The sequence below is a fragment of the Anolis sagrei genome, chromosome 3, assembly GCF_037176765.1.
Source record: "Anolis sagrei isolate rAnoSag1 chromosome 3, rAnoSag1.mat, whole genome shotgun sequence".
NCBI classification, from domain to species: domain Eukaryota; kingdom Metazoa; phylum Chordata; class Lepidosauria; order Squamata; family Dactyloidae; genus Anolis; species Anolis sagrei.
This window is the reverse complement of record NC_090023.1, coordinates 214,563,367-214,584,468: the sequence shown is the minus strand read 5'-3', so window position 1 is coordinate 214,584,468 and position 21,102 is coordinate 214,563,367. Positions and strand designations below refer to the sequence as shown.

At 39.2% G+C, this 21,102-nt stretch overlaps 1 protein-coding gene across 2 annotated transcripts in view; it reads left to right on the top strand.

Annotated features, from left to right (window-relative positions):
- SFXN2 (sideroflexin 2) overlaps positions 1-19,182 on the top strand; it is a 39,103-nt gene extending 19,921 nt beyond the window's left edge. For both annotated transcript variants that reach the window (XM_060768300.2, XM_060768299.2), the window contains 6 exons: positions 3,491-3,551; positions 8,411-8,477; positions 11,465-11,514; positions 12,038-12,087; positions 12,646-12,693; positions 15,079-19,182. In XM_060768300.2, coding sequence (XP_060624283.2) covers positions 3,491-3,551; positions 8,411-8,477; positions 11,465-11,514; positions 12,038-12,087; positions 12,646-12,693; positions 15,079-15,178 — 376 coding nt within the window. In that variant the 3' untranslated portion in view covers positions 15,179-19,182. The remainder of the gene's footprint in view (positions 1-3,490; positions 3,552-8,410; positions 8,478-11,464; positions 11,515-12,037; positions 12,088-12,645; positions 12,694-15,078) is intronic.
- Positions 19,183-21,102: the final 1,920 nt, after the last annotated feature.

The window sequence follows — 21,102 nt, the reverse complement described above, 5'->3', positions numbered from 1 at the left end:
AGAAATCCTAACAGCTGGTAAACTGGTTGGGATTTCTGGGAAACACCTGGGGACCAACAGGTTGAGACCCACTGCTTTAAAGCTTTAAATTACTTGGGTCCAGACTATTTGACCAATCGCATCTTCTCTTACAAACCAGCTCAGCCTCTGTGGTCAGCGGAGGAAGCCCTGGTCTCGGTCCCACACCCATCGCAAGTATGGCTGGTGGGAACGAGAGAGAGGGCATTCTCTGTGGTCGTCCCCCACCTCTGGAACACCTTCCCTAAAGAAATAAAGCTGACCCTCCTCTCCTTCAAAAAAGTACTGAAGACTTACTTCTGCTCATTAGCATATGGAGAGGAGGATTCGACACTGAGAGATACTACCAGATCTCTGATCAAGTAACATTTATTAGCTGGACTCAAGCTAGTTTATGCTAGCCCAGTTACCATCACTGGTTACACAACCAACCCACACAACTTGGTGAACAATAAATTAAGGTGAATGTTTTTATGTTCAGATTTTATACTATTTATACATTTTTGTTTAATTGCCTTGGGTTTAATTTATTAATGTTAGGCTCTTATGTTGTTTTGATATGTGGAGTTCTTCTGGGATTATTATGTTGATATTTGTCTGTTTATGGAGGCATTGAATGTTTGCCTTTGTATGTTGGGATCCGCCCTGAGTCTCCCTTAGGGAGATAGAGCGGAATATAAATACAGTTTTTATTTATTATTGTTTTTATTTGAAGTTAATGGACCGTGGATAACACATCTGGAATCTTCTTTTTACATAAGGCTGTAACAGTGGGATCCGAATAAATTAATTGAATTCAGCTCTGCTTATTGCTGCTTATGCAAGATGTTTCAATAGGCCTGTAATACAGAGGGTGCTTCTCTGTTTAAACTTCCCTTGGTGCACAGTTTAATTTACTTGCAGTCACATGACCCTGAAAAGCATGCTCATGGTTACACAGCGAATAATAAGGAAATAATATAATAATAAGGATCATACACATCCCAATCTATTGCACATGTTTAGATAGACCTTTGCAGAGGTGAGAAGTGACTCTTTGGGGGCAGCAGGGCTTGTACTTTGGATTTGATACAGCCTTCCATGTTTTAGAGATTTGCAAACACTGAAGCCTAGGTGGGCATCATCTGCAAATTTATTTGCACCTGACTGTGGTTTCAACTTCCCAGCATTTGTGGAATTGGTTCTTTTTGGAAGGGGATGGGGAATTTTACATTATCTATTGAAAAGTAACAATTTTGAACCTCAAGTAACTCTTTCTAACTGCTCCTGTTTGAACTAACTTATTATCAGCCACATTGGAGTGGACTGGGAAAAATTAAAATATATTGTTTACATTTAATCCATATTCTTTATGACGCATAAACTTTATCAGTCTGATGTTGATTAAAGAGTTTTTTTATGTGAATTCTAATGTTGAATTGCTGATCTATACAACCATTTAAAAAATGGAACTAAGGGAATAATATATTGATTGCTTTACCTGGACCTTTTATTCTGTAGCAGGGGGATTCACCTGTGATATTGCAAATGTGTCAGTGATCTTCTCTTTCATCCCAAATGTTGTTGTTGTTTTTTAGTTTTAGCATTCAAATGAATATTTGGGATTATGATGTTTTATATACATTATTCATGCTAACCTTCTATTCTGCCTTGGTAAGACCTCACCTACAATACTGTGTCCAATTCTGGGCACTGCAGTTGAAGGGAGATGTTGACAAGCTGGAATGTGTCACCCTCCAGAGGAGGGTGACTAAAATGGTCAAGGGTCTGGAGAACAAGCTGTATGAGGAACGACTTAAAGAGCTGGGCATGTTTAGCCTGTAGAAGAGAAGGCTTAGAGGAGAGATGATGGCCATGTATAAATATGTGAGGGGAAATTATATGGAGGAGGGAGCAAGCTTGTTTTCTGCTGCCCTGGAGACTAGGACGCGGAACAGTGGCTTCAAACTACAGGAAAGGAGATTCCATTTGAACATTAGGAAGAACTTCCTAACTGTGAGAGCTGTTCAGTAGTGGAACTCTCTGCTCTGGAGTGTGGTGGAGGCTCCTTCTTTGGAGGATACTAAGCAGAAGCTGGATGGCCATCTGTCGGGGGTGCTGTGAATGCGATTTTCCTGCTTCTTGGCAGGGGGTTGGACTGGATGACCCACGAGGCTTCTTCCAACTCAGTGATTCAGTGATTCTATTCTTCGATTCTTTAATGATTTACATGTTATTCTCAAAAAAAGCCACTAAGAGGCAGCATCATCACACTCTCTTGCTTGCTCTGCCAATTTGCAGGCAATACTTCAGAAAGATAATATTCTTTATGCTGACAGAGCACTGTGGCCGGAAAGAATTTAATTGAGTTCCTACATTTAAATCACATCTTGCCAAGTGACCTTTCTTCCAATTAATTCTGTTGCGAATAAAGGCACCTTGAGGCTGTAATAAAAAAAGTACGCAGTAAGCTTAGGTGATCCAAGAGCTGAATAACTGCAGTCACAATAGCTACAAATTATACCATGGAGTAGTTTGGGGATCTGCTCTGCTGCTGGTTTCTGGGTTTCTTTGTTCATTTGTTTGTTTTGCTAGAACTTGATATCAGCTTAGTACAAGATGGAGACTGAGCTTGTACACAGTAGATAACGACTTTTGGGAACTGATGGCAACAATATCCACTCAGTGTGTTGTGTTAAACTTAGAAAATTACTTTTTGGAACGCAACTCCCAGAATAGCAAATATATCCCAAAGCTATTCTACACCTCCATCAAGTCACATTTTACTTTTATTTTTGGAGAAATGAAGCTATCTTACGAATGACTCTCCAGCCTTCATGTATGTTTTTGGTTTATTTTTGTTTTGTTTTTTATCTCTTCCTTTCACCATCATCAAATGACTATCCCATATATTTTTTAAAACATTGTGAATATTAGTCATCAGAATCTTACTGGCATTGCGTGTATAACAATAATTTTATCCATAAAATCATAATACTGTGTTAGATCTTTCTGCTAAAGTTTAGCACTGGGGATACATGTACAGAACTTGGGAGGGTATTTTCTTGCATTATAAATTCCAGAATTCCCCAGACATAATGGCCAGAAAAGTAAACTTTCTGAGCACTGGTATTGTACGATTGGAGATTTTGGCTTTTTGGGTGCTTCAGTCCAACTCATTATCTTTTCATAACTTTATGACATAGGAGAGTTGGAAACCACAGAGATTAGCAGTTGACACGAGTCAAAGAGTCTGTAATGTGGATTCATATGGAATATATTTGTTCCTATGATGTAGCAACATATGGCTGTTTGGTGGACACTCTACCCTCATTGACCAATTGTCTCATTAGGGGATTGCCCCTCCAGTGATTTGTTTCGGGGGGCCAAATGCAACAGAGAGGCAGTATGTTTGTGATATGGAGAATTTTAGGCTTTCCAGAATCCAGATGATCAGTCAATCTCAGAGGTCATATGTCTTTGTATGCATTAGGGAACTCATTAATGGAATCACAGTGACAGATGAGAATGACAACGTTTTGGGCACGTCAAGGGTAAGTACCATTATTTCAAGAAGGTTAAAAAATATGACTAGCTGCAATGTTGTCCCTTTTTGAGGACAAATGACTTGGAATGTGTCTTGCCTACCTGCCTGATTGTTGGAAAATGAGTTTAATAAGATGCTGATGATTGGGTTTAATAAGATGTTCTTTTTAATGTTGTTTTTGTTCAGGTAAGTTCTAGTATTACAGGGAGTCCTCCAAGGAACAAACATCTGACTTACAAATGACTCATAGTTAAGAATAGGGGTAAGACATCAGGAAATGAGAGAAATCTACCCCTAGGAAGGGAATTTATCTCTTGAAAGAGTTATGTGAGAAAAGGGTCTTTCCACTGAAGCTTTCTCACCAAACCTTGCTTCCACAACAAGCTCAATTTTTCAAAATCCAATTCTCACAGGGACAGAAAGTGAGGTGAAATCTTCTGAACAGAGAGAAAAACATATTAACCCTTCCCCTTGCTATCCAAAGCTAAAAATACTGTATATGCATTTGGCTGGAGTTACACTTGAAAAGTGTACCTTGTACAAACTTACATACAATTTCAACTTAAGAACAAACCTACATATAATAACTTGGGGGCTACCTGTATATTCATTTTCATAGTGTTTGCCTGTTTCTTCTTTAATATATAGTTTTTTAAAATTGCACTCAGAAATGTGCAGGTATTTTAATTGCACTTGCTTAGGTTTAGGTGCAGACTTAGTTAAGGTAGAGCAAGAACTTTCACAGAAAATGTTTTGAAGAGGGATTTATATCCAATGTAAGAGTTGTCATCAAACAGATGTTTCAAGTTGCTGTTCTACTATAACACTACGTGGCACAGTTTTTGTTCCTGGGTTATAACTGTCATTTCCTAATTGGTTCCATCAAAAATACATGGAAAAAGTTTATTAAACTGCAAAAACGTTGTTTTTGTGGGACATCCTGCAGCACATTTGCTATAGTTTTCCAATGAATATCTCATCAAGTCTCAACCAATTAAACATAGTTTGTGGCAGTCAGAAAAACAACGTTTCTGGAGTATCACTACTACTTTAATAATAATAATGTATAGTAAGAGTAATAAATGTTTATTTATATCTCGCTTTTCTCTCTAAACGGGATCCAAAGCAGCTTACAACATTATATGAAAGACAATACAAAACAATATACATATGTAAAACAATAACCTATAAAAACAAATTTGCAATAAGAAATAAATAAACATACTTAAAAACATTTGTCTAATACAATTATTGCAGGCATTAGCACAACTCAATAAAAGTTAACCTTCCTGTCATTACAGCTAAGTGTCTTCATCTTTCAAAGTAAGTATCACATGATTAAACAGGAAATAGCAGTTTCAAACTAGGAACATGTTTGGGTTTCCCCCCCAAATTTTGTTGCATAGTGTAATGGGCAGCAAGGCAGAAATGGCTGAGTTTGTTAATGAAAGAGAAGACCTTTGTCTTGGTGAAGCTGAAGGAGTGAAGGTCGTTGGCAAGGATATGGAGAGATACGTTGAGAGAAGAGATAAAGTGGTGGCAAGGCAATTGAAGCCTTTGAAAGTTGCAAGGAGCACTTCATTAATAGCCAGAATGGGGGTTCAAGGACAGATAAGATTAAAACCATAAGAGATTGTTGATTTTGATATATTGAGAGTCCTCAGTAGAGGTTAAGGGACAAAAATTAGATGATGGAATAGTGAAAACAAAGATTGCAGTACTCTGGGAAAGGTAAAACCAGGACAAGGCTAACAATGTCTGCTAACGGGACATAGAAAATAGGCCCTGTTTTTCCACAGCTGTAAAGGAAGAAACAATGTGGCTGCAGCTCTTCCCAGTAGACAGTAAACCAATGGTTCTCAATCTGTGGGTCCCCAGGTGTTTTGGCCTACAACTCCCAGAAATACCAGGCAGTTTACCAGCTGTTAGAATTTCTGGGAGTTGAAGGCCAGAACATCTGGGGACCCACAGGTTGTGAACCACTGCAGTAAACCTTATTTCTTTATTTGACTTTGTGTGCTGTCTTTCTCCCAAAAATGGTACCCTGCTTGAGTCAGGGGCATTTAAAAAGATGGTTTCCTTATACATGAACCTAGTCTGGTTAAGCAAAGAGCAGGAAAAAGGAGGAGGGGTTCAGGTAAATTTGAGGCAAGAATAACGAAGGAGATGTCGCTGATGTTCAATAATGATTGCTAAATGCTGAAGAGCCATCATAGAGAGGAGAGGGAGGCACATTCCCAACTGTCCCGGGGGGTAGGACTAGGTCTAATGGTTTGAAGTTACAGGAGGGTAGATTTCAAGTGAACACTTAAAGAAACCTCCGAACAATGAGAGTGGTTCAGCAATGTCATTAGTTGCTTCGAGATGTGGTGGAATCTCCTTTTCTGGATGCTTTCAAAAAGAGACAGGACAACACCCCACAAGTGATGTCTTAGACCAGTGGTTGTCAACCTGTGGGTCCCCAGATGTTTTGGACTTCAACTCCCAGAACTCCTAACAGCTGGTAAACTGGCTGGGATTTCTGGGAGTTGTAGGCCAAAACACCCCAGGACCCATAGGTTGAGAACCACTGCCTTAGATGGAGATCCTCCATTGATATGAGAACCCACGGGGCCCACTTCCACTCTGATTCTCTGACTTTCGAATATATTGACTGTATTTGTTTTGACACATTAAAACAAATACAGTCTGCCAGAAATACAGAACTGGACAGAAGAGATGATCTATCAGAATGTATCATGGCTATGTATGAGCCATGGGGCAGGATCAAAGCACTAAAGACTCCAATATGGAATGAAAATAGTTATGAACCTCTCTTTCTTTTTTGCCGAAGAAAAAAATACACTATGCAACAAAATGTGAAAAAAATCTGTTCCTGGTCTGAAAGTGTTATTTCCTGTTTCATTATGTGGTACGTACTTTGAAAGTAGTTGTTAATACTCCAGAAATCTTGTTTTTGTGGCTGCCACAAACTATGTTGAATTGGTTGAGACTTGATGGGATATACATTGAAAAACTATAGTAAAATGTGCTGCAGGATGTCCCGCAAAAACAAAGTGTTTGCAGTTTAATAAACGTTTTCCATGTTTTTATGACAGAACCAATTAGGAATGATATTTATAACCCAGAAACAAAAATTATGTTACATGGTGTTATCTAGACTGGCAGAAGTGGTGAGAAACCTTTGGCCCTCCAGGTGTTTTGTTCATAGAAGCCAAGTATACTCAAAGGTAAGAGATTACAGGAGTTGTCGTCTAAAACATCTGGAAGGTCAAAAGTTCCCAGGTTGTATAGTTCAGTTTCGCTCAATTGCTTTGTGAGCAATTTGTTGTCCCCCCCCCCTCCCCTTTTACATAACTAAGTTCCAAAGGATTGTGCTTAGTACGTAACTTTACATCTTTGAGTGCCTAATTGTACTTTGCCTCAAAATCTACTGCTTTCAAATGCCCTTTTGATGTATGACAATTTTTAAAGCTTCAGCTGTTTATTCTGTATAAGTGTCACAGTCACCCCACTGTCTCAATATTCAGCATCTTCTCATAATTATGATCCCAAGAAGATCATAATTATCACCATCATTTATCTTGCAGGACTGCTAACTGAAAGGTCAGCAGTTCGAATCCGGGGAGTGGGGTGAGCTCCTTTCTGTCAGCTCCAGCTTCCCATTCGGAGACATGAGAGAAGCTTCCCACAGGATGGTAAAACATCCAGGCGTCCCCTGGGAAATGTCCTTTCAGACAGCCAATTATCTCACACCAGAGGAGACTTGCAGTTTCTCAAGTCACTCGTGACACACACAAAAAGCTCTTGCAATTTCATTAATACTGGGACTTATCACAACTTGTAAAAGTTGAAACAGATATACAGTAAAATTCATAAAAAGATCTAGGTATTTATAATGCAATAAAAAAGCCAAAGAATTGAAATCATTTAAAAATCCATTAAAAAGCATTAAATATTTATTTATTTAGGGCATTTTTACCCCGCCCTTCTCCAATTGGACCCAAGGCGGCTTACAACAAATAAAAACCAAGCCCATTATAGCTAGTTGTTAAACACCTATCAGAACAGGAAGGTTTTCACTTGCACACTGAAGGACAGTAAGGCAGAACTGTTTTCGCCTTCTAAGGGAGTTTTCAAAGCCTAGGTGCATCCACCAAGCAGGCCCTCTCCCTTGTTCCCACCAGACATACCTGTGAATGGGTGAGACTGAAAGAAAGGCATCTTCTAAAGATTTTAGTACCCAGGCGGTCTCATAGAAAAACATACAATCATTCAGGACCTGTGCCATATAGGGCAGTGGTTCTCGACCGGTGGGTCCCCAGGTGTTTGACCTACAACTCCCAGAAATCCCAGTCAGTTTACAGCTGGGAGTTGAAGGCCAAAACATCTGGGGATCCACAGGTTGAGAACCACTGAATAGGGCTTCTTGGGACATATCCAGCAGTTTAAACTGTGCCTAATAAAAGACTGTCAGGAAGCTGTGCCAAAAAAAAAGGTATAATCAGCTCTAGTTATAACAATCTTGCTGCAGTACATTTTCCACAGGTATTTTATATGCTGTCACTATCAGTTAAAGGAGTGGTAGCATCTAGGTGGGGGTTCCACTGAGTGGCATTGAATTGCTGCCAATGTAAGCCGTCCTGAGTCCCCCTTCGGGGGTAGAGAAGAGACGGGATATAAATGCCAGAAATAATAATAAATATGGCAGTTCCACAACATGGGCCTTTTGACTAATGCCAGATTTTCTTTTTTTTTTTTAAGTCATTTTTATTCACTGATGGCATGCTTTCTGCAAGGCAGGGCTTCTCTGTGTCATCATCATGTGAAGCACATGTATGACACTCCTATTTTCCTTTCTTTCAGAGATCTGCAATCAAAGGGATAGCTCAAGTGGTGGTTTCCCGTATTGCCATGGCCGCTCCTGGCATGAGTAAGTACTAAGTGTTCCTCCCTTTTTGGTAGGAAGCTCTAGGGATGAGCATCAGAGATGGCATGTGGTATCAGTAAGCAACTGACCTGGAGCTCAGAAGAAACAAAGATGGGAGAGGATAACAGGCTTGTAGACTTATGTGCTTCTCTCAATTTGGGTCATTGCCCTTTAGTAGTAGTTCTTTTGTATGAGTGGGCAACATATGATCTTCATGCTCCATGTAACTTTTGTGCCTCTTTTGTTGTACATAGTTTCCTCTTCAACAGCTGCCATCTACACTCCAGAAATCTCAGTAGCCTTCTGATTCTTCACCTCCTATTGCTTGTGGATGGATGATTTGCCTTGCATCTCTGTACAACTCTGCCAAGTTGCAAGGCAGATAATCGTTACATTGCTTCTCAACCTCTCTAATAAGACAGGCTCTAGTTGCCAAGGACCAGTACCATATTTGTGACATATTATCATAGTTTCATAGTTTCCTGACAAGTCACCATGGGTCAGCAGTTGGTAGCTCACTCACTTCACTGGTCCATGAGCCAACATTACTCTAGTGCCCTTTTGCACCAGGGAACCACTGCAGTTGATGTTCAGTTGTGGAAATCTGATGGTTGCAGCCAAATTCGGCCTGCATCAATAGGAGTATAGTGTCTAGATCCAGGGATGTCGTGCTTCCCCTATATTCTGCCTTGATTAGACCACACCTGGAATACTGTGTCCAATTATGGGCACCACAATTGAAGGGAGGTGTTGACAAGCTGGAATGTGTCCAGAGGAGGGCGACTAAAATGATCAAGGGTCTGGAGAACAAGCCATATGAGGAGCAGCTGAAAGAGCTGGGCATGTTTAGCCTGAAGAAGAGAAAGCTGAGAGGAGACATGATAACCATGTATAAATATGTGAGAAAAATCATAAGGAGGAGGGAGCAAGCTTGTTTTCTGATGCCCTAGAGACTAGGATGTGGAATAATGGCTTCAAACTACAAGAAAGGAGATTCCATCTGAACATTAGGAAAAACTTCCTGACTGTGAGAGCTGTTCAGCAGTGGAACTCTCTGCCCCGGAATGTGGTGGAGGCTCCTTCTTTGGAGGTCTTTTAACAGAGGCTGGGTGGCCATCTGTCGGGGATGCTTTGAATGTGATTTTCCTGCTTCGTGGCAAGGGGTTGGACTGGATGGCCCACGAGGTCTCTTCCCACTCTATGATTCTATGAGACTCTAGCAACAGTCACCACTAACAATGCAACAATAAAATAAAAAACAATTTGGCCATGCAAACCGCCATATCCCATAAGATAGTATGGAGTACAAAGGGTAATTGATGCTTTTTTAAAAGCTCTGTCTCTTGCTTTGCTCTTCAGAAGTAACTTCTGCTCCAATGATCCATTTCCTGTATTAAAATAACTACTCTCAGGCGCAGTTCTTCCTCTTGGGCTCTATATGGTACCTATATGATACCCCCTTGTCTTAATTGTATGCTGTAACGCCAAATGTTACAAGTGAATTCTTATGTTGTTCCTGCCTGCTATTTGCATATCACACTGTAAATTGTAGCATTTTATTATTTAAAACTCTTGAAAGCATCCTTCGAAATAAGTTACGTATATATATTTAGAGTATTTTAATGGGAAACAGGTAATGTGTTGTGTGTACACTTAGAACTGGAAGAGACTACAGAAAGATCTTGGTTGTATTTATCTGGCATGGATAAATCCCCAGGATGGCAACTTAAAGTACTTTGATTGAACTCCTCTAGTGGGAATGCTTTAAACTGAGTACTTGAAATTGCTCCAAACACAATCAGTGTATTGATTATGAACCATTTAAGTGCTGTTATGAACGCTCCCAAGTGTAATAAGAATTGTGGCTGAATGGAAACATTCCTTTCTGATTCTTTCTGAAGAAGGCACTTCCTAAGCTTTCCCCCCATGTCTTGTAAACATTTATAGCATTTAGTTGCCCCGAAATAGACACACGAAGATTTTCAAAAATGAAGAACTCACTTAGATATAATCTGTAACAGAAATGGGAATGTTTGGCTTTCTGTATGCTTTGCACTTCAGTTCCCAAAAGCCCAGACTGCTTAGCCAATGGTAAAGGATTATGAGAGCTATAGTCCAGAATATCAGAAGTGTCAAATGTTCTCTACCCTGATCTTTGCATTCTATTTGAATAGGCAAGGAAGAGTGTGTATATTAGGTCTCATGACTACAATTTGTACAACATGAAGTCGTAAGTGACTAAGGCCCCTTCCACGCAGCTGAATAAAATCCCACATTATCTGCTTTGAATTGAAATATATTTATTATTTATTTATTTAAAACATTTATATTCCACCGTTTTCATACCGAAGGGGACTTAGGGCGGCATATATACGGCAAATATTCAATACCAGGAGAAGAATTCATTATATGCATACATAAACATTAAAAACATTTATCTCAATATTAAAACACACTGTTTTAAACCGTCTTGGTCATCTGCATCAAATCTAAGTGGCCTGGTAAAGTTTCCTATCGCTGCTTTATTGCACTGCCCCAAAAGCTTGGTCCCACAGCCAAGTTTTTACCATCCTTCTGAAGGACAAGAGAGAGGGGGCCAATCTGATTTCACCAGGAAGGGAGTTCCATAGCCAGGGGGCCATCACCAAGAAGGCCGGACAGAGAGCAGGGCCTCCTCAGAGGATCTTAATCTGGTTCATAGGGGGAGGTGCGTTTGGACAGGTAAATTGGGCTGGGGCCATTTAGGGCTTTATAGACTAAAGCCAGCACTTTGAATTGTGCCCAGTAGCTAACTGACAGCCAGTGGAGCTGGCGTAACATGGGAGTTGTATGCTCTCTCTATGCCGCCCCAGTTATTAGCCTGAGCAGTGTGGACTCAGATAACCCAGTTCAAAGCAGATATTGTGGGATTTTCTGCCTTGATAATTCTGGGTTATATGGCTGTGTGGAAGGGCCCTAAGATGAAACTCACATCGTTTATCTCTTTCCAGTTGTGTTGCCTATCATCATGGAGAGACTAGAAAAATACCCTTTCATGAAGGTAAGTGGGTTGGAAAAAGGTTGACTCTGAAAGAGCTGGGGGTGGTGACGGCCGACAGGGAGCTCTGGCGTGGGCTGGTCCATGAGGTCATGGAGAGTCGGAAGCAACTGAAGAAATAAACAACAAAACCATTTTCTCTTACTTGAGAAAACCTGTCCACTCTAATAGCAGCTAGACAACAGAACTAGTTTCCAGTATAATGTTATGGACTGGCCAGCTCTTTCTTCAGAGGGGTTTGGATAGCTGTTTGCGACATTGATTCCAGAGAATCTTGAGTCAGCAAAAGTGCTGGATAGGTCTGTGCTATCTCATGCAGTCTAAAATGTTCATCATTTCTCACAAGCAGTGCTTGAAGGTACTGATGAGTGACCATTGCGTAAACCCAAATTCCATAGTCAAAATGCATTTTAAATCTTGTCTGATCCTAGTAAAGCGGAAATTGATTTGTTTTTCTCTTGGGATTTCAGCACTAACTCTGTAACTTGAAAAGTTCTTACTTTCTTATATGATGCTTTCTTGGCAGAAAATCCACGTTCTCCATGCTCCATTGCAAACAATACTTGTTGGAGGATTGTAAGTACCATATGGCTTGTTATTAATGTTACCCTTGGATATAATCTGCAGGTTTGATGCCGGAACTTTAACCTTTTTAAAAATGCTGGCAGGACACTGTGAGAACTGTTAGTCTTTGTGCCTTTGCTTGAGAAACATAATGAGTGTGTGTACAGAAGAATGGCAGCATGATGTTGTGGGAGTGCATATGTGATTGTGTATAAGAGTGTGTCTTGTGTCCACCCCCGCTAGCCTGTGGAGTCCATAAATCTAGGCATGAGGAAATGCTGCCATTTTGATGAAAATGTTTCCTCATATCTTGTCATAGGACTAATAAATCAAATACAAACATGAATAAGAATGTGGCAACCCCAGGTTCAGATCCAGTTACTGTTACCTGAAGACTTATACCCAGTTCTAAAGTGTAACAGGTGTTGGAGTGAGTAAAGGTCTTCACCAAGTGACAGCTAGAAAGCAAACTGTCTTGATATAAAAAATTCTGCCAGTCACAATTGGGACATGTCAGTACTGCATTCACTGTTTGAATCTTCTTTCTAATGACCTTCCTTTGTTTTACAGTCTCGTGTTCATGGTCCCAATTGGCTGTGCACTTTTCCCCCAAAGAAGGTATAAACTTTATTTTTTTCTTATTTTCTGTCTTTCCTGATGTTTGCTTCTGACTTACCGTATATACTTGAGTATACTTGAGTATAAGCTGAGTTTTTCAGCCTTTTTTAGACTTATATTTGAGTGAAGGTTATTTATTATTTTACTCTATTATTATTATTATTATTATTATTATTACATTTATTATTTTACTCTATTATTATTATATTTATTATTTTTCACTATTATTGTTATTATAACATTTATTATTTTACACTTATTATTTTTATTATTTTTATTATTTTTATTTCTTTATTATTATTGGAAGGCTATGTAAGCACATTTACATTGAAGAAGGTTAGAATAATGGTTTCATTAGAGTAGGACAGTCTTATCTTAAATTACAGTTCTATGTAAATATTCAAAAACATGTAACCTATGGGTGAATCAATTAATGTAATTTGATTGGTTTCTATTTTTATTTTGAAATTTACCAGTAACTGCTGCATTTCCCACCCTTGGCTTATACTTGAATCAATACGTTTTCCCAGTTTTTTGTGGTAAAATTAGGTGCCTCAGCTTATATTCGGGTCAGCTTATATTCAAGTATATACGGGTACCTACAATTCTGGTATCAGCTGGGTAAGGTAAAGGTTTCCCCTTGACATTAAGTCAAGTCATGTCCAACTCTGGGGGTTAGTGCTCATCTCCCTTTCTAAGCTGAAGAGCCAGCGTTGTCCACTTCCAAGGTCATGTGGCCGGCTTGACTGCACATAGTGTCATTACATTCCCACCAAAGTAGTACCTATTTATCTACTCACATTTGCATGTTTTCAAACTGCTAAACTGGCAGAAGCTGGGCCTAACAGCAAGAGCTCACCCCGCTCCCCAGATTCAAACCGCCAACCTTTTGGTTAGCAAGTTCAGCAGCTCAGTGGTTTAACCCACTGTGCCACTGGGGCTTCATCACTTGGGATGAAGACCAATTCTGTTGTTGTTATCAGTGTCTTCACTGGTCTTTTAAGATGGGGAACCATTGAACTGGAGTGTGGCTCTTTTAAGTCAAGATAATACTCTTGTTTGTTTATATGCAAATGAAACATCGGAGTCCATGTTTTTAATGAAATGTATTTATCTATTAAAATATTCATACCCCTCCTAATATTAAATGACCAATTGAAACCAGTAAGAATAATTTAAAGGTTAAACCATTTTAAACTATTCAACACAGTTTGAAAACAGTTAAATCAATTTACCTGTAAATCTGGATGAAATTAGTCCTGCCCTAAAAGCCTTAGTAAATACCTATTTATTTATTTATTTATTTATTTATTTATTTATTTACAGCATTTATATGCCGCCCTTCTCACCCCAAAGGGGACTCAGAGCAGCTTACAAGATATATATATATATATATATATATATATATATATACACACACACACACACACACACACATACATATATATATATACACACACGCACGCACGCACACACACACAATATATTATATTATTAGCATAGAACAATATCAGCATTATATATTACTATATTGTTCTATACCATTATATTGTAATATTATTAGTAATATTACATGTAATGTAAAATATATAGATATAATATCGTACTATTATTATTCTTAGTTTTATATTTCATTACAATATATATGTATGTATGTATGTATATGTATATTGTTGATGCCAGCATGACATATTTGGCACCAGTTGTATTTCTAAGATGTTGATGAAACCATCTGCTAAGGTACCGGTTCCCAGATATATTCCAAGAAAGTCCACCAACCATCCTTGTGCTGACTAGGACTTTGGCATTGAATTCCTTCTGTAATGATGCACTGCCTAGGATCAGTTTATGAGTTTGTCTTGTAATGTGTCTACCTTGTTATGGCATTCTTATGTCCGTAATGTGGATTTGCTGTGCACTTAATATTGATTTTACGTCTGCCTCTATGTGATTCATCTCCCTTCAGAATTAAAAAGGCACAGTCTACTTTGTTCGGGAACTGGCTCTATTTGCAGCTGTGTCCATTTACTGCCACTTTCAGCTCCATATTGCCTGGACTTTCCTTTGTTGTCTAGACAGATGACAAAGAACTCTGTGTATTCTTAAGAAAGCGCCTATTTCCTCAGAATCCCCAGCTGTAAAATTTACAGCTAGTATCAGGAAAAGTTCGACGTGACTGTCTTTTATCATAATAGGCAAGTGTCCTGTTACTCTTTCTTCTCCTAACAACACTTCCTCCCATTGCTAGAAAACTACTAATACTTAGTGAGCTGAAGTGATGTGTCTTAGAGGGCACAATTCTTACATGGCCTATGGAGTTTCTAGTTCCAAGCCTTACCATACATATAGGACTAACTATATTCTTTCCTGTCCTTTCCTTTTCAGCAAAATTGCCGTTTCGCATCTGGAGCCCGACCTGAGAGAATCAATTGTGGCCAAACATGGGGACAAAGTGTCTTATGTCTATTTTAACAAAGGGTTATAAGTGATAACCATCTGAACTTGTTGCCTCATCCCACCTTGGAATCCGTTTTCCTTGGAGAAGCGCCTAAGCAGTTGTGGCCAGGAAACAAGCTCAAAATACTGTGGAAAAATAATCACTACCTCTCTCCTTCTGCTCCCAGTGTTTAGGGATGGGTTGTGTAGATGGGCGCTCTTGAGCTCTTACCACCTACTTCTGTGCCGGGAAATGGATCTGGCCTTCAGTATAAAGTTGTCATTAACTTCTGCCTCTTGGCAAATGAAGTAGAGTCTCCTGTGGTCAATAGAACCAAATCTTACACTGTGTTGTCAAAGGCTTTCATGGCCAGAATCACTGGGTTGCTATGAGTTTTCCGGGCTGTCTAGCCGTGTTCCAGAAGCATCTCTCCTGACGTTTTTCATACATCTGTGGCAAGCATCCTCAGAGGTTGTGAGGTCTGTTGGAAACTAGGTAAGTGAGGTTTATATATCTGTTCTTTTGGCTGCGAAAAATTGTGGGGGAGTATTTGATTTTCCTTCTACGCTGCAGAGACGCAGATACTATCCCATAATTTCTCACAGCCAAAAGGGCAGATATGTAAACCCCACTTGCCTAGTTTCCAACAAACCTCACAACCTCTGAGGGTGCCTGCCATAGATGTGGGTGAAATGTCAGGAGAGAATTCTTCTGGAACATGGCCAGACAGCCCAGAAAACTCACAGCAACCCAAACCTTACACTTGTTTTGATTTTGTTCAACAGTGTTTTCACATCCCAGTGTCCCTGCCTGACCCATGAAATAATGCCTTCAGATCCTTTCCATTTTCCTCCTTAAGTGAATACTATGCTTATAGGAAAACAATGCCGTTGTTGTTCATTCGTTCAGTCGTTTACGACTCTTCATGACCTCATGGACCAGCCCGCACCAGAGCTCCCTGTCGGCCGTCACTACCCCCAGCTCCTTCAAGGTCAATCCAGTCAGTTCAAGGATCCCATCCATCTATCTTGCCCTTGGTCAGCCCCTCTTCCTTTTTCCTTCCATTTCCTCCAGCATAATTGTCTTCTCTAAGCTTTCCTTTCTTCTCATGATGTGGCCAAAATACTTCATCTTTGCCTCTACTATCCTTCCCTCCAATAAGCAGTCAGGCTTTATTTCCTGTATTACATGGTGCACCCAATGATTTGTAAAAGAACAGACATACTTGTCAAATTTTCAAAATCCACAAGAGACAGACTTAGGATGCATTTACACTTGAAAATTAATGCAGTTTGACACCACTCTAATTGTCATGGCTCAGTGTTATGGAACCATGAGAGTTGTAGCTTGACAAGATCTTTAGCCTTCTCTGCCAAAGAGTGTGGATGCTTTACCAGGTACAGATCCCATGAGTTCATAGCAATGAGCCATGGCACTTAAAGTGGTGTCAAACTGCATTAATTAATCATAATTCAAGAAGCTGGAACATATCCAGAGAAGGGTGACCAAAATAATGCAAACTCTGGAAGCCAAGCCCTATGAGCAGTGGCTTAGGGAGCTAGGTGTGTTATGCTTGGGGGAAAGAAGGCTGAAAAAGAATATGGCAGTCATCTTCAAATATTGAAAGGAGCGGCACGTTTGTTTTCTGGTGTTCTGGAGACTAGGACATGGAACAATGGATTCAAATTGCAGGAAAAGAGAGTTCACCTAAACATTAGGAAGAACTTCTTGATGATAAGGGCTGTTTGACAGTGGGAAATGCTGCCTCAGAGCATGGTGGAATCTCATCCTCTGGAGGTTACCTGCAGAGGCTAGATGGCCATCTGTGGGGAGTGCTTTGATTCTGTATTCCTGCATGGTAGGGAGTTGGACTGGATGGCCCTTGTGGTCTCTTCTAATCCTGTTATTCTACAATTTAGATGCATACTTAGACTGCAGTCCTATGCAATTTTAGCTAAGAGAAAGATCTACTGAACTCAGCGAGGTTTACTTCTGAGTAGACATGATTAGAATTTCCCTATTCAGCCCTGACTATTAAATGTTCTATACTTGATTCATCTGTTATTCCTAACTGTGTGCTAAAGACCAATATATTTATGATGCCTTAAGTGGGTTGAGATACTGTTATCTTTTGCCTGAAGCACATTGTAGGCTGTGTATGGAACAAATGCTGAGTGTGATTGGCTTGTGTTCTAATTTGTCACTGCTGTTTTCATGTGTTAGTCTTCTGCAGTGCTTGACAGAGTAACTCTTTTTGGATGTCAATTCTCAGAACTCTACGTGCCCATGCTGGATGTGGGATTTTCAGACATATGTTCAGCCCACCAAAAAGTTTTCTCAAAGCTTGGCATTTACAATATCCCAATCAAGTATTTTTTTTCTTTCTATGCCATCTCCCTCTACTCTCCTATCCATTCATCACACCCCACTCCCAAACTTTGCTTTTCTGAGCTCTATGCAACTTTGAGACTTCCACTCAGATGCTGTATATTTGCCTTGTCTCTCTTAAGACTGTCTTTGCCAAACTCCCCTCTCCTCATGTGCTTTAACCTTGGATATGGAAACATCAAGCAGACGTGAAACTGAGGGTTTACTCCAGTTTTCACACGGGGTGACCAGTCTTAATCTCTGGACCTGTATTAATGTCATGTTGATTTGCTTCTTTACTTTCAGAAGGACCAGCCTCCTCTAATGATCATTCAACAAATGCATAAAGTAACTATCCTAGACTGAGATCTTGGTTGCCTTAACTACTCTGGTGTAATAGAGGGCACAACAAGAAGTATATGTAGACCGCAGGTGTAATAGTGATGGGAAAAGCGTAGAGAATGCCATTGCTGTGCAGAGAGAAAACTGCCAAATCCTGAACATCCTGTTTTCTCAAAGTGGGTCTTAAGTTGTAAGCACTCCAGGAAGGCCTGAGGAAGTCACCCATCTCACACAGTGTTTTAAATTTTGAAGACCTAACCAGAAGCCAGGAATTTAGGAAACATGATGTTCAAGACACAGCCATTTTCTCTAGACGGCAATGGAGACAACTTTCTCTGGCTTTCCCCTTTTGCTACTGTGCTGGTATAATGAGATGTTATCAACACCATACTAAACCAATTTGATAACAACTTGTGAACTTTATCACACTAAATTGGGATAGCACTATATTCCCCTTTCGCTGCCATAACTTCCTGTGAAATCTGTAAGTTATTGAGCTTGAAGACAATAAATTCCCTTCAATCTTCTGACCATTGTGAGGCATGATGGAAGTGATTGTGTATCAATATATAGAGACCCTCAGATTCTGCAGTTCTGCTGTCAGCAACAGCTACAAAACGTCTTGGGACAAATGGAACGAATGAAGACAAATCAGTCTTGAAAATGGGAAGAGGTTATTGCTTCTTTTTCAACTGCAATCTAAGTTCCATGGCATGACATTTTTTGTGCATTTTTGTGCATAGGAGAAACAAAAGAAGGAGACAGAAAGGGAATCTTCCTTCTCCCTGGAAAGTCAGAATCTTAACTTCCAGCTGTACCTTAAATTCACCCAATGACCTTAGACAATCCATTATTTTCTATGCCTTATTCTCCCCTCCATTTGCCTACCTCACAAATCTGTTGCCGTGTTTGCTGGTAAAATTAAATGTGAAATTATTCTACACTAGAATTATGGTACGGTAATGTAAAATATTCTCAGTATGTTATCAGTTTCTTACATACAGTAGACTGAATGCTTAACAAGTGGGAGAGAAAAGAAATACTGCACATAACCAGATTATGCATTTCCCTTTTTAAAAAAGTTAGGATCCATCCGTTCATTTTGTCAGCAAACTCTACGCATTTAATTGTTGCTCATTTTCTTGGTGCTAGTCAAAGTCAACTATATTGGACAACAAATACTTGAAGATATATTACTCTTAATCGTTCTCAGATTTTGCCAGAATGAACTAGTGCTCAGTGTTGCTGATTTGAAAAGGAAAGCTAATGATATTAAGTCTACCTGTGATAAGCTCAGTTGAATGTTCAAAATGAAAACAAAATAAAAACACTGATTTTATGAACCGTGCTTGTCTTTTATATTGCAAATGTTTGTAGGCATGCGTTTAAGAGCCTGAATAGAGCTCCATCTTTATGTTATCTACAGAGTTACACAGCTTTCAGCTGTGTAGTTACACATTCAGAGTAAGTTTTGCAGGTCCATTAAGAACACCATGAGTCTGGCATCATAATCATCTACTGATGTAATTCTTTCCTATATTCAGTATGTGACATATATTTTATGCTGAGGTGTATTTGTTATTCAAATACAGTGATCTTCATTAAAAACAATTCACAATATGCTAACACATATTAATATATTGTATATAATGATATAGTGGTCCCTCCAAATCTTCAGGGGTTCAGTTCTAGAACACACAAACACACCCTGTGAATGCTGGAAAAGTGAGCAATTGCATCCCAAACTATTAAATGGTGGTGATATGTGCACAAATGCTTCAATGTGTTTGCATCCATGTCATGACCATTTTGCATATTTGTCATGGCAATCTGTAGTTGGTGGAAATTACAGATCAAGAGCACAAAGATTCAGAATGTTCACTGTACATGCATCTCAAGTATCAGCCCTCACATACATTAGAATAGCTTTTCCATAATTTGTTCTCAGGTTTTGGTCTTTTAGTTGTGGACTTCATAAACTTCTAACCGTGGTACATCCTAGTGTACTAGGCTAGCCTGTGCCTCAAGCATCTAGCGAGGAGTCGGGATGAGTTGCCTCTGGAGACTTTTCATAAGTTTTCATTTTTCTTTCACAGGTGTTTCTTGTCAGCGGGCATTGCTACTCTTACTTTTAACTTGTTGGTTTCTGTCCTGGTGTCTCTTGATTCAGTCATTCTTACTCCGTTTGCCTATTATCTTCGAAAGTTCGAGATCTGAAGTTCCTTCAGTTTTGTTTACTTCTATGTCATGTATTGTTACTTCAGATTAGTAGTTGCTTTTTGTAATTATAAGCATACTTCTTTTAGTAGGATTCATTGTCCTGGGTAAGATATGTTGTGATTATTATGATCCACCACCTTTGACTGGAAATAGTAGTGCAGTCTGTATATAATTTGATTTGATTATACTTACTGCATAGGATCCATCCGTTCATTTTGTCAGCAAACTCTACGCATTTAATTGTTGCTCATTTTCTTGGTGCTAGTCAAAGTCCCCAAAAATCTGAGGTAGACAGTTGTACGGTCCCCTTATCCATGCCAAGTTTCAAGTGCTATGTTTCATGGACTCAAAACTATAGTAGTAAGATGCATAAATGCATATATTGCAGTGATTGCAAGTGTACAAAAAAATCTAGAGAAGTAAATAGTTGAATTGGTGAAGTTGTTTTTCGTTTCCATTAGTGAAAACTCAAAATAATGCCTAGCTGATACTTTAAATTCTATTACAATTATAGATTATTCAAATTAGTGTGAAAAAAGACCACAATTTAATCAGTCTTTAAGGAATGGTAAATGGCAAGGTTTTTATATTTGCAGGTATCATGCCCTTTATCTAATTGGATTTAGGAGAAAACATTTGAAGAAATGTGTGAAATAAAGCAATATATATTATATTAAACCACCAGATGGCATTATTTTCAGTGTTTCAAAATTTGCTCTATAAGGACTTACTTATGTTGACAACATGATCAAGCATAACAAAATATTTCAACAGCACAGAGAACAGCAGTTTTCAATTACAGTATCGAAAAGTATTGTGCTTCCTATTTTCAAAAAACCAACTCACTAAATAAAACTATTTAAAAAGAAAACCATGCTGAGTAACTCCTTTATAGTATGGCAATATTTTATTCATAAATAACAAAATACAGTCCCATAGCCACACAACAGTTATCCAGAGAAAGGTATTGTTAGCCTTAAGATGAACCCATCATAGGGTTTTCTTGATGATAATAGTTCATAGGGTGGGAGGGGTTCTATAGC